The sequence below is a fragment of the Xyrauchen texanus genome, chromosome 25 (genome assembly GCF_025860055.1).
Source record: "Xyrauchen texanus isolate HMW12.3.18 chromosome 25, RBS_HiC_50CHRs, whole genome shotgun sequence".
NCBI lineage: Eukaryota > Metazoa > Chordata > Actinopteri > Cypriniformes > Catostomidae > Xyrauchen > Xyrauchen texanus.
The window spans coordinates 29,329,288-29,341,471 of record NC_068300.1 but is presented as its reverse complement, the minus strand read 5'-3'; the positions used below and the strand labels follow the sequence as shown (position 1 = coordinate 29,341,471).

General features: G+C 38.3%; 1 protein-coding gene across 1 annotated transcript; it reads right to left on the bottom strand.

Annotated features, from left to right (window-relative positions):
* Positions 1-5,895: 5,895 nt before the first annotated feature.
* On the bottom strand, positions 5,896-10,283 carry LOC127618867 (transcription factor SOX-18-like). The gene is made up of 2 exons (XM_052091528.1): positions 9,634-10,283; positions 5,896-7,841 (listed from the first exon to the last, which is right to left on the bottom strand). The coding sequence occupies exons 1-2, from the start codon at positions 10,025-10,027 to the stop codon at positions 6,847-6,849; spliced, it is 1,389 nt and encodes a 462-aa protein (XP_051947488.1). The 5' UTR covers positions 10,028-10,283; the 3' UTR covers positions 5,896-6,846.
* Between the last annotated feature and the right edge of the window lie 1,901 nt (positions 10,284-12,184).

Genomic DNA, 12,184 nt, shown 5'->3' with positions numbered 1-12,184 from the left:
TCCATTTGGTTAGGTCACGGTTACTGTCCTGTCCGGGGTTTTAACCCACAGCCCATGGGTCACACAAACCAAAGGCCACCAAACCACCAGGCCTACACATGGCCATGCTCATAAATTAAGCTGACAGTTCAGGAAAGGAAAAGTCAGAGGAGACTTTCCAATTCAACAATAAAGATTGGATACGAGAACTCAGGAACCAGCAACCAGCAGCTCTGTGTTTTTCAGTGCTGTCTCTGGAAAAATATTCCATTAAAAAAGCCACCTACTCACAGGGATCAAGTTGCACAAAGTCACTGTGACGTTTAAATATTGCTAAGAGCTAAAAACAACTCTCTATAAGAGATGGATTAGGATGGTTGATTATTTTATAAAGATTGTTTTAAAATTGTTGTTTCAGCTTTCATATTTCTAGAGGTGGTGCTTTAAAGGAGGTTGAATTAAGAAACGTGACTATTCTAGGAGGATTTTAGCATGCCGACATTGTGTTTTTGTGAGATTGTCAGTACAGTAAACTCTTTCTGCAAATTGTGTCTGTAAATTCTTTTTTTTTTAAGAACCACTGCTATAGCCATCAAAGCTTGCTTATAGCCAAAAAATTGCTTTTGTTTAGCTGTTTTAAACACAAGGATCTTATGTGAACATCTTGTGTGAAAATTTCCATAAGAAGCACATCTTTCAGGGTGTTTTGGATTGTTCAAACAAATTATACAGGGAAACCAGTCAACAAGTTATTCAGACAACCTACCGACTAGTTGATAATAAAAAATATGTGGGTATGCCAACATGATCACACCGTAAATTGACATGCTGCTTCCGAAAATCCACGTACCCTGAAATCAATCCCATTAATTCAAATGTGTTCACCTTTCCCTGTGGTTCTACTGATAGCACATTGTATGTGCAACCTCTGAGACACAGGTTCTAGTCCCATGGGAACCAGGAAGTAATCACATTCACATAAACAATGGTGAGTGTGATTCGGAGGTTGCAATTTCCCTTTAAGATTATATTTATTATTCCACTGACTGTTAAGTTAAGGGTTGGGGTTTGGGTCAGAGTTTATAAACTATGCATTCCTGTTGACTGTATTACATCATTTACAATTAAAAATACAACTCACTTTTGGTGCCACCTTGTGGACATTTCACCTCAGCACTTCCAGATTCAGCCACTGGGGGCAGTAATAAAACAAATCAACGAATTCACATTGTCATCAGTCTGGGTGTTACACATCCATATTTGCAATGTCCATCATGGTTCCTCCTAATGATCTCAAGATATTTTGTTTGACAGTATATGAGGTCAGTAGTGACACAAGCTCCTTCCTTTCACCTTTAAACTCTTGCCTGAGTCGGTTGGCCTTCCAGTGTTTACCATAATAGATACGTGGTTCCTTTACACGTTCACGGGCTCATGCATGCTTGTTCTGCACACACACACACTTTTGTCCTGCTACTTACAAAGGAAGGGGAGGCAGAGCTACTTCCTGTCCGAGAGGGGAAGAGTAGGTGTATAGAAGGGGGCCAAACTTCCTGATAAGAAGAAGAAGAAGGTAGAAAAGAAACAGAAAATAAACAGATGACATAATTTGGTAGGTTTGCCGGACAGGCTTTTGGAAGAGTCCAAAGTTTGATGGAAAAGCTGAAGCAAGTGTGTGAAGAAAAACATGCACAAACACACACACACACATACACATGCACGCATCGGCTGCAATTATAAAAACATTTACACAGTCAAGATCTTTCACTCTGTTACTTTCTGACACTTGAAAACACTAACACCCATGTGTGCAAACAATTAAAACACTCATACTCAAACATGCTACATGAATACAATTATGATAGTTAGGGCTGGTGCTATGATTTCCATGGCCCTAGGCAGTCATTCGTCTGGGGTTCACTGAGCATTTCACCGTATATTCAGTGGGAACTTGTGAGTGGTGTTTGATGGCCAGCTAAATTTCACCATCCACATCTTTTGAAACACCTGGTCTTGCAGGTATGCACTTTACAACATTAGGAAAAGTAGACCCTTATTGTCTGAATATGCTGTTTAGCTCCGGGTCCAAGCTCTTGCCAAGCTCTGCTGCTGTGGCACTTCATGCCCAATGTGGTCACAACCATTTTCAACCGCCTCTGAATGTGTTTAAAGTGGACATCTCAAAAAGGTTTGAACCCAATGTGGAGGCAAGGGCATAGTTGAGCGTTTGTCTGGGGAGACAGGAAGCGGTAAGGGTTTTCACCTGAGATTAATTGCTGGTAATTGCTGTTTCTTTGTTCGCAGTGAGAGACGGGGTAAATAAAAGGGGCCAGTCCTTATAGTAAGGGGAAGAGAGCCCAGCTGAAGCTTTGAGTGTGTTGGCCGCTGTCAGTCCCACTATACATAGCATTTCAGTGTTTTTGTGTGAAGATTTACCGTTACACAGTCAAGAGTGTTTTTGTGTGAAGAATAAATTTACATTTGAGTTGGATTCACCGTCCCCCGCTTCCTCATTCCTTGAGCCTGTTACACCCCATTAGCTGTCTATAGTGTCATCCCATTTTAAAACGAATGACCAAAAGGCATTTTAAAATTATGATGACGAAATTATGATATCAACAAACATGAAAGAACAGCAGATGCCCATTTATTGTGCTGATTTGAACAGAAAGGGAAAAAAATTAGAAAAATTGCTGAGAATATTGTTGAGCAGGGAGTAGGGAGATGAGGATTATTATTTGTCTCCTGCTTTCCAATACCATGCTCTCCTCTTGTTCTCTCTCCTTATTTAATTGGCTTTGGCTCATTGCTGGTCTCTTGCTCATCACATACCTGATGACTCGTGGGACAGATTTCAGACAGGTTTGAAATGTGTTGGAGCATCTACGACATATCCATATCCAGTTGCAGGAGTGTGCACACTACACGACAGTTGGAAGTTTCCAGAGTACATTAACTTTCAGGAGCAACATGTTGATTTCCTGTGTAATCATGTTGTACTGGTCAAAGTCAAAAGTGCCCACATATGGCAGATTTGTGGCTTGCTTTATAACCACCAGGTGAAAAAGTAATTGCATACCTATACTCAAAAGTCTGCACAATTCGAGTTTAATACTTATGGGTTTGTTCAAATCCCTGACCCTAAGTATAAGCAATTGTAATAGTGATGCCTGCCTTAGCTTCACTAAAATGTACAATTGTTCTACTCCTTAGTATTCTTTTTATCAGACATCTGAACTGTGTGCAAGTGATGTACAAAAATGGTTCTGGACCAAGGCTGGTGTAGAAAAAAATACACTGTTACAATCAAAATATACTGTAGAATGCAACACAATGTGTTAAAGGCTTTCAGAAAAGAATGCTTTGAAACACCAAATTTTGGGCCCCAAAATCTTTTTATAGTAACCCCAGATTTGCTAGGCTGATGGCAAAAGACTTGAATATCTCTGAAATTGAAACATTGTTTAAAACTCAGATTCCTGAAAGTTCCTGAAGCCAGCAGTGTTGAAATATGAGAGTTTTGATAATTCAACCGTCCACAGAGTAAAAAGCCTTGTTCTCAAAAAAAATCATCAGGAGGGATATTGTGCAATACAAAAATAAATATTGTAATTTTTTTTGTATTCATATTTTTTGTTGTTGTTATTTTCAAGTAAAAATATATAGTTCAAATAAAGGTAAATTAGGATAACTGGTAAACTGTGACACTTAAGCTTATGTACATCATTTGTCTATCTTTATGTGTATAGTCTAGTGGAAATTCTGAGCTCTTTAAAATAACACCAATGACAAATTATCAGAAAGTGTCCCACTTTACCTGTATTCACCATAAACATAATTAATACAAGATAAAACTAGAAAAAAATGGGGAAAATAAAAGCTACTTTTTTCCTTTTGAAGTAGGTCTTACCTCATTTGAAAATTGTGTTTTCTTGTTTTAAACATAAACCTCATAAGATTTTGTTATATTTCTTAGACTTAACGGGCTCCTTTTCTGTGAGTGCACAAAGTGCAGCACTACGTGCTACGTCTTATCCTATTGTCTTGAGAACGCTAATTCGAAGCACAATTTTCATGCCAGCACAAAGCGCATGTGAGCGTGGGTGGGAGTGTTTGCACTATCTGTGGATGTATGTAGGCAAACTGTGGCCGTATTTTATGTCAATGAAGTGGCACGAAGCGCAATTTAATATTTTCCTGCGAAACAAGTAATTTTGCTAACACGTTTCAAAAGCACATCTGTTTTCAGCGCAAAGTCAAAATTTTGTTCCAACATTAGCAGTTTGGAGATTCCACCAGCAGGTGGTAATAAAAACATTAATTAATTGCATACTGTTCATTTACACTACCAACTTGTACCAATGTGCTATCTTTGTTTATATCACTGATGCATGACAGGGAATGGACTATATAATTGGATGCACCGGTAAACGGAGAAGAACCTTAGAATTAAATTGCACTTGACCCACCCCATGAGCGATTTGCTTGTGCAATTTCGCCAAACAGTCTTGTGCCTAGACTTAGCGCATGCTTGCATAAAAATACAAAAACTTAAATGCCATGCCCATTGACTTTGAGTGTATGACTTATGGCATAGAGCTGTGCTTAGTACTAGTCTGCCAAATGCATACATGTAAATGTAAAAATCCCAAGAGATAGAAAAACATTTTTTAAGTGTAAAACCTTTGCTGATGTACTCATGAAGCAGCAGATGTTAATATAATGTAAAATGACTATGAAAGGAACAGCAAAAGGGAATAAATAAAACACAACCAGAAACTTACTCTTTAGTGCTCTTCTAATGTTACTGCATACACAAAAGTGTGCAGTGGAAAATACGGTGTCTTGTGGAACACCTTTGGAAATCTGCATAAAAAATGCAATATGCTGTTGCAAGCACACATAGTGTAATTTTGCTGAACTGCAAAGTGGACATAAGAATTGCTGGACCTGCATGATTGGTCAGTATTGTTCTTTCCATTTAGGGAACTGGTCAGGGGTGAGGCATTTGGACACAAATAAGCTCTTCTTCCCTTTAACATCCTTCCCCCTGCAGCAACACACACACACACACACACACACACACACACACACACACACACACACACACACACACACACACACACACACAGGGTGATATTCCCAAAAATCCGATTCCAGCTATTCTGACATTCCCCAGGATCTTCCTCTGTTTTGAAATTCCTGATAATTCTATGGCTAATTCATTGGCGGGATTAAATTCTATCTCATAGCAACTGACCTGTACCTAAGCGAGCTAAATTAATGCCTTGGCAGCATAATGTGTGGTGTCATTCAACAGACAATATAGTCAGCATGATATGAGTGTACCATGAGGAAAAGAACACATGGAATATGTATTATTTGATTTAAAGAATAACACACACAAACACAAGGCATTTTGCCAAAAAAGTAAATGATTTGGAAAGACCATTTTCCCTTTTGAAACACAGGCTTATATCACTCGTTTTTTTCTCCAATATTGAATGAATCAACATGAGGGAACATTTCTTTAATCTCAGAGCTGCCTGCCTTTGGATGAAGATATAAGAGAAGACAGTTTCAGTTTTGTTCTCCTCAGTTGAAAATGTTTTCATTTTGTCAGTGGTTTTAGGGGAAAAAATAGCTTAAAGAGCCAAACTCATTTTGTGGCTGATCAAAAATCTTGGATGAGGGAATTAGAGAGAGAGGACTGGATTACAACTTAAACATTGTTGTACTCTCTCTTTCTATCTCTCCATCTCTCTCTGTGTGTGTTTCTCTCAAAAGGCAACAAATGTTGCAGCCACATCAGCATTTTACATAAATCATTTTCTGACAAATATTATAAAAATATTTTCAAATAAGAAACATACTATATGCAATTATAATAATTTTGACAAGCAACCCATATTTGGTGACAATTTTATTCTGCAAAATAGTAATTGATACATTTTGATGTGCAGTACAATTTTCTTTATTTAATTAAAAACTGTTCTTAAGCAAGAACCAAAAAATATCTACAAAAACACATGCACTCAGTGGTGTGGGAAAGTGTTTTAGTGAAATACTATGTACAATTGTGTGTTTTTAATTTAATTGCTTTGATTAAATTTAATAGTGCTGAGACAATTTTATTGCAAACTCTTTTTATTTGAAGATAATTATTACCAAAAGGGAGAGCGTTTCACACATTGAAATGCCCAATTCATGCACAGAGGAAGAATGCAAAATATATATAAGTCGCCAATACATCAAAATTCTTTCAACGGATCTCTCAGCCATGGAAAAGTATATTTGAAAGATATTAAGTGCAGTATAAAAGTTTCTTGAGTGGTTTTCAGATACCCAGTGCAAAATTTGAAACATTTTAAACTGTCTTTCAATATAACCTTTAATAAAATGTCTATAAAAATAGAAATAAACAAATATGAAAAGAAAACAAAAGAGACAACTTTTGTTGTTTGTTAACAACATATATGTAGAAAAAATATTCACATTCTTGACTTCCACGTCCCAGTACCCTCATTTGAGACCGTAAGCATGTAGCTGGATGGGAGTCAGCAAAATGAATGGTTAAATTGACCACAGCCTCAGAAAGTACAGGTTATCAAGGCCAGAAATGACTAGGCATCCTGTGACATGCAAGTCTATACTATGAGAATCATACTTGACTTGTATAGAGTTCAGTGACCTCCTTCCATATTTAAAAAGAGAAATTGTGTCAAACAGGACTCGGAAAACCAGTCAAGATGACTCCCTGATGAGTTAATAAAATAATGTAACTCAAATAAAATAATGAGACTCAAAAATGCCATATGTGCACCAGACTTCAGGACTCCAGGCTGTGTCATGAAAACGGAGGGAGTTTTATCCAGTAATACATGTGCTGTAGTAGACGGCACTGCTCGCGTCAGACAGGGCTGATATCAAAGCACTGCTCTCCTCACAGGAGGCGTTCCTGCTCAATCGAGTCCTGCTTGCACTAAGGTACTGGTCAAACTCAATCCTGTCCACTTCACCCCAGAACTCCGCTGAGGGTCCGAGCTGGTCTACTGTGTCCAGAGAGGGCAGAGGAGCCGGAGCAACTGTGGTTACGGAAGTCTCAGGCGGAGGAGATAGTTGGCCCAGATGGGAGGTGAATGCAGGCTGACTGTTCCCGTATATCTGACCGTAATAGCCCACAGGTGTGGGAGTGCTAGGGTCATGAGGAACCTTGGAAGTTTCTGGGAGATTCATGCTAGGTTGGGAAGAGTAGAGAGTGTTAGGGTTTGTGGACTCAATGACCAAACATTTCTCCTGCTGTGGGAGACAAGCAAGTGAAGACTTCTGGTTGAGGTATGGGTGGGAATGTTGGAGGTTATGGGAGTTGTGGAGAGTTATGCTGGGAGGGTGGTGGCTACTCTGATGGCCTCCGAGGTGGCTGGGGTTAGGATGTTGGGGGTGGTGGTAGTTTATCCATGATGTCAGACCCACATCTTCTTGCATGTGAGGGGGGAAGAAGACAGAATCTCCACCTCCCTCCTCCAACACGTCCAATGGGGACATCTCTGGTGTGGGCAAGCCAAAGCTCTCCAGCTCTGGAGTTAAAGAGTGGTGGAGGTCTCGGAAGTGTCCAAGGGGAGGCAGTAAATGATGGGCATGACGGTGAGGGGAGAAGGCATCTCCTGGACCTCCAGCAACCCCATGGGCTAGACCTTGAAGGAGCAAACCTGGTTCTACTCGCTTCATTTTTTTGGGCTGTTTCTTGCGGCGAGGTCGGTATTTGTAGTTTGGATGATCCTGAAGGTGCTGCAACCGAAGTCGTTCAGCTTCCTCTACAAATGGACGCTTGTCGAGTGTGCTCAGGGCCTTCCAGGATTGACCTAAAATCAACATTCAGTCCAAGTTACAAATTCAGGTCATGAATTAGTATCATTAGATTTACTACTTTTGTTTTTTCCACATGAATAAAAAAGAAAATGTGAACCTAAAAATGTGCTTCATTTGGTAACATCTAAATTAATTGGTTTGATTCCAACATCAAATTTAGTACTTGACATGTCTGAATTAATCTGACTACATTTGGTTACATCAACACAACTAACTTAGATCTAGAAATAGCACATAAAAAATGGTCCAAATTTTTCAAATATTATAAAATACTGTAAACTATTAAGTGGTTTCTACAATAACTATTATTGATTATTCTGTTGAATCTTTACACAGAAAATGAAAAAATTTGCTTTTACACCTAAAAATGTGCTTCATGTGATAACATCTAAATTATTTGGTTTGAGAAAAGTGAAAAATATTGTTAAACATCACTGAATTAGCTTGACAAAATTAGGTCAAACTAACTAAATTAATTTTAAGGGAGATCCTTTTGGTAAAAATGCCTCATCTAAGGTAACAATTGAATGTTACCATTTATATCAGTGCATGAGAGCAAAGCAAATATATTTTTGAAACATATAATTTAATTCTGTGAAATATATATATAATATACAAATGTAACCATGCATTGTACAAAACACTCACAGTCATCACAAAGTATTTGTAATAATGTGAGCTATCACTGTAATGTATTTTTGCTGCAGTGTTTGTTTTGGTATGTAACAGATGTAACAGAAGATTTAACACAAGTGCATGAAACATGGCCAGATTGTTGCATGTATTTGGTGCTGGGCACACGGGGTTGCAGTTTTTGAATTATTAATGGGTCACTGCTTACAGACAATCAGCAGCTTGTGTCTGCTACAGCCCTGCTAGTGACAGGACATTTGCTTTATATATATATATATATATATATATATATATATATATATATATATATATATATATACAATATACTGTATATGTGTATGTGTATGTATGTATAAGGACAATTTGTCTCCTCAGAAACAGTGAAACACAAACATTGTGCAAGATCCACAGACTTTAAGAATTACTTCCATCATGTGTGCCCAGGCTCGCATTTTCTCATCTATAATTTGGAACTGCAGTAAAATAATCTAAATTATACAATTTCCAAGATGATAATAATACACTGGCATGTGTAAGTATGTGTTTTATGTATGACTACAAACAAATTTAGCTTGCAGTTCATTTAAATTAAAATGAAACATCCTGATTATGCAGAAAACTGCAGGATATGAATTGGGCCAAGATTTTGTGCAACACCAGTATAATTTTTAATCATCATTTTAATCAGTTATATTTACCATGAACGTCATTTTAAGCCCCTTTCTACACTGTAAAAATGACAATCTATAATTATTACCTTAATGAGCTATTTCGACCTGATCTAACCCTTAAAATGAGTTATGTTGGTTTAAATTAATGTATTCAGGTTTATTCAGTTGTGCTAAATTATATTTTTTGACTTGAGTAAAACCAGTTAATTTCGATGTTAACACATGATGAACATTTTAGGTACACAACTTTTTTCCAGGATAATGCTTTAAATAATACCATAGTGAGTTCTGAAAATCACATAAAAATATTTGTATTCATAATTTTTTTTTATGCAGCACAGACTATTCAAAATTTGTGTTTAACTTTTAAAAGCACTTTTAAATAATAGAGAGGACCAACATTTCAGAGCAACTCTCATTTTTAAATTACTAGAATGACCCCAACTTAACCCTACAAGAGATTTATAGTGAGTGGTCTTACCCAGCATCTTACTGAGCACGGCATTATGCAGGTCCGGGTTCTGGAGGGCCAGGCGTTTGCGTTCATCTTTTGCCCACACCATGAATGCATTCATCGGCCTCCTTATCCTTGACTCACCCCCTGATTTTCCCTCGGCGGAGCCCAGGGTCACAGCTCCTGGTCGGGAAGTGTCCGGGCTTCCTGTCCTGGCCTCTGTCGCACCTCCGTTGGCTCCGGTTCGAGACCCTGTCCTTGTTCCAGATCCGGGCACTGGCACCAGCTCTGTGGTCCGGCTGTGGTCGAAACCATGTCCCCTATCAGGGCCCAGGGTGCTGGCACCCCATGTTCCACGCTCCGCAACCTGGCTGGGCTGAGAACTGGCCTCTTGACAACAACTAGACTCAGATATATTCATTCCAGCAAGACCAGCACAGTTAAAGCACGCTGTTTTCTTTGGTTAGAGGGAATACCAGGGAAAGCTGTTCTGTAGTAGTTACTTTAAATGCAGGCTCAGTTACACAAATGACAAGAATCACAAAAAGTAGCTGCCAAAAAAAATAGTAATGAGTAAAAATCTGCACTCTTTGTTCTGATGTTTCAGAAGTATAAAATCCCACAGATGTTAGTGTTTTGTAACTCCAGATCTCCAGAGTAACTGTATGGTTCTTGTGCTGAGTTTGAAAGTTGTAGTGAGTTTTGATGAACCCATGCTGTAAATATATACATGGCCTGAGCCAATCAGAGCTTTGGCTCAGACAAAAGAGGAGGGAGGGGTAGCCAGGGAGAGTTGAGTCTCTCCCCACCAGCCCCCCTTTGTAGCCTCTACAGACAGAAAGATGTAATCTGAGAAGACCATTGTTTCAGGTCTGTATACACACACAATCATATAGGACACATACATATTCTCGTAACACACTTATGCACACAACATAAACCCTGTTAGGACTGGGGTGTGTGTGTGTGTGTGTGTGTGTGTGTGTATGTGTGAGCGTGTATTTATCACTTTGTGGGGACCAAATGTCCCCATAAGGATAGTAAAACCCAAAATTTTTGACCTTGTGGGGACATTTTGTCGGTCCCCATGAGGAAAACAGCTTATAAATCATACTAAATTATGTTTTTTGAAAATGTAAAAATGCAGAAAGTTTTCTGTGAGGGTTAGGTTTAGGGGTAGGGTTAGGTTTAGGGGATAGAATATAAAGTTTGTACAGTATAAAAACCATTATGTCTATGGAAAGTCCCCATAAAACATGGAAACACAACATGTGTGTGTGTGTGTGTGTGTGTGTGTGTGTGTGTGTGTGTGTGTGTGTGTGTGTGTGTGTGTGTGTTTGCGCTTGAGTGTTAACAATTTGCACAAATGTAAAGACATGTCAGTCAGAGTGAACACAAACTCAACATACTTTCACAGACCAAAGTCGCATATACACTAGATTAATATCACAATTGTAGATACAATCTGAATACAAGGGAAAGACGGCTCTGAGCATTATTGGTGGTGTAAATTTACTTTAATTTACGTAGATCAGTTTTTCACAACATGTCTCAACAGTTAGGTTCAAGTACCCCTTCATCAATACCATAGCAAAAATGTGTTCATTTTTACTCACATATACTGAATACTTATATATAATTATCATTAATATAGCTAAAGTCACTTTTAAACCAAAAATAATTGACACTGTAGGTGAAAAACAACCTCAACAAAAGTGTCGGGAAACGTACTTTTAAACTGTCTGGAGTCATTACACTGACACGAACACATAGTAGTAATTCATTCCCTGCATTTCAAATGGGATAATTTACCCTCCGAAGGGCACTTTGAAGGGAAAACAATCATGATAGTCAAGCTGTAATATCTGTTCTAACATCATTTTCAATTAAAATGATTTTTAAAATGTAGTTCCGAATGAACATAATTTTTGAGCCCGTACCTTTTAGCCCTCCAAAGCTCTCACAGTTCATGGTAAAGTCTTCGAAGGGAATAGGGCATAGGGATGATCACTTCTGAATGGAACATGTGATGGAAAAAGGAGCTCTTGATGCTATTTGTTGTACAAAACAAGCCTGGATAAGACTTGTGACAGAAATTAAGTATTTTTCAGCCTATGTAAGGCGCATTATAATTACCACAGAAGCACGTGAAGTCTAAACTTTCACCATAATGCAGAATGAGACGTTTTTGTCTGCAAGCGCTTTTCATGTGGAGTTCAAAGCAATGCTTGATGCCCTGACACAAATCGTGAATGTAGCTTCACGATTGCTGTAACAAAGTGGATACTCACAGCCTACTGGAAGATTAATATTGTGGAGGATGAGAGTTGATTGAACCCATCCATTAGTTTGACTTTGTTTAAATTAGTTCACATTTACTGTACAGTCTAGTCAAAGAAGAGTTAATAATGTTGACAAATTATGCAGATGTATAATTTATCAACATTATGGACAATTTTGAACAGCACACTATGTAGTAAATGTGAACTCATTTAAGCAAAGTAAATTCAAACCCATGGCTGGGTTCAATGAGCATCAACCGGTTAAGAGATTTAATGAACATTGCAATGAATATGCA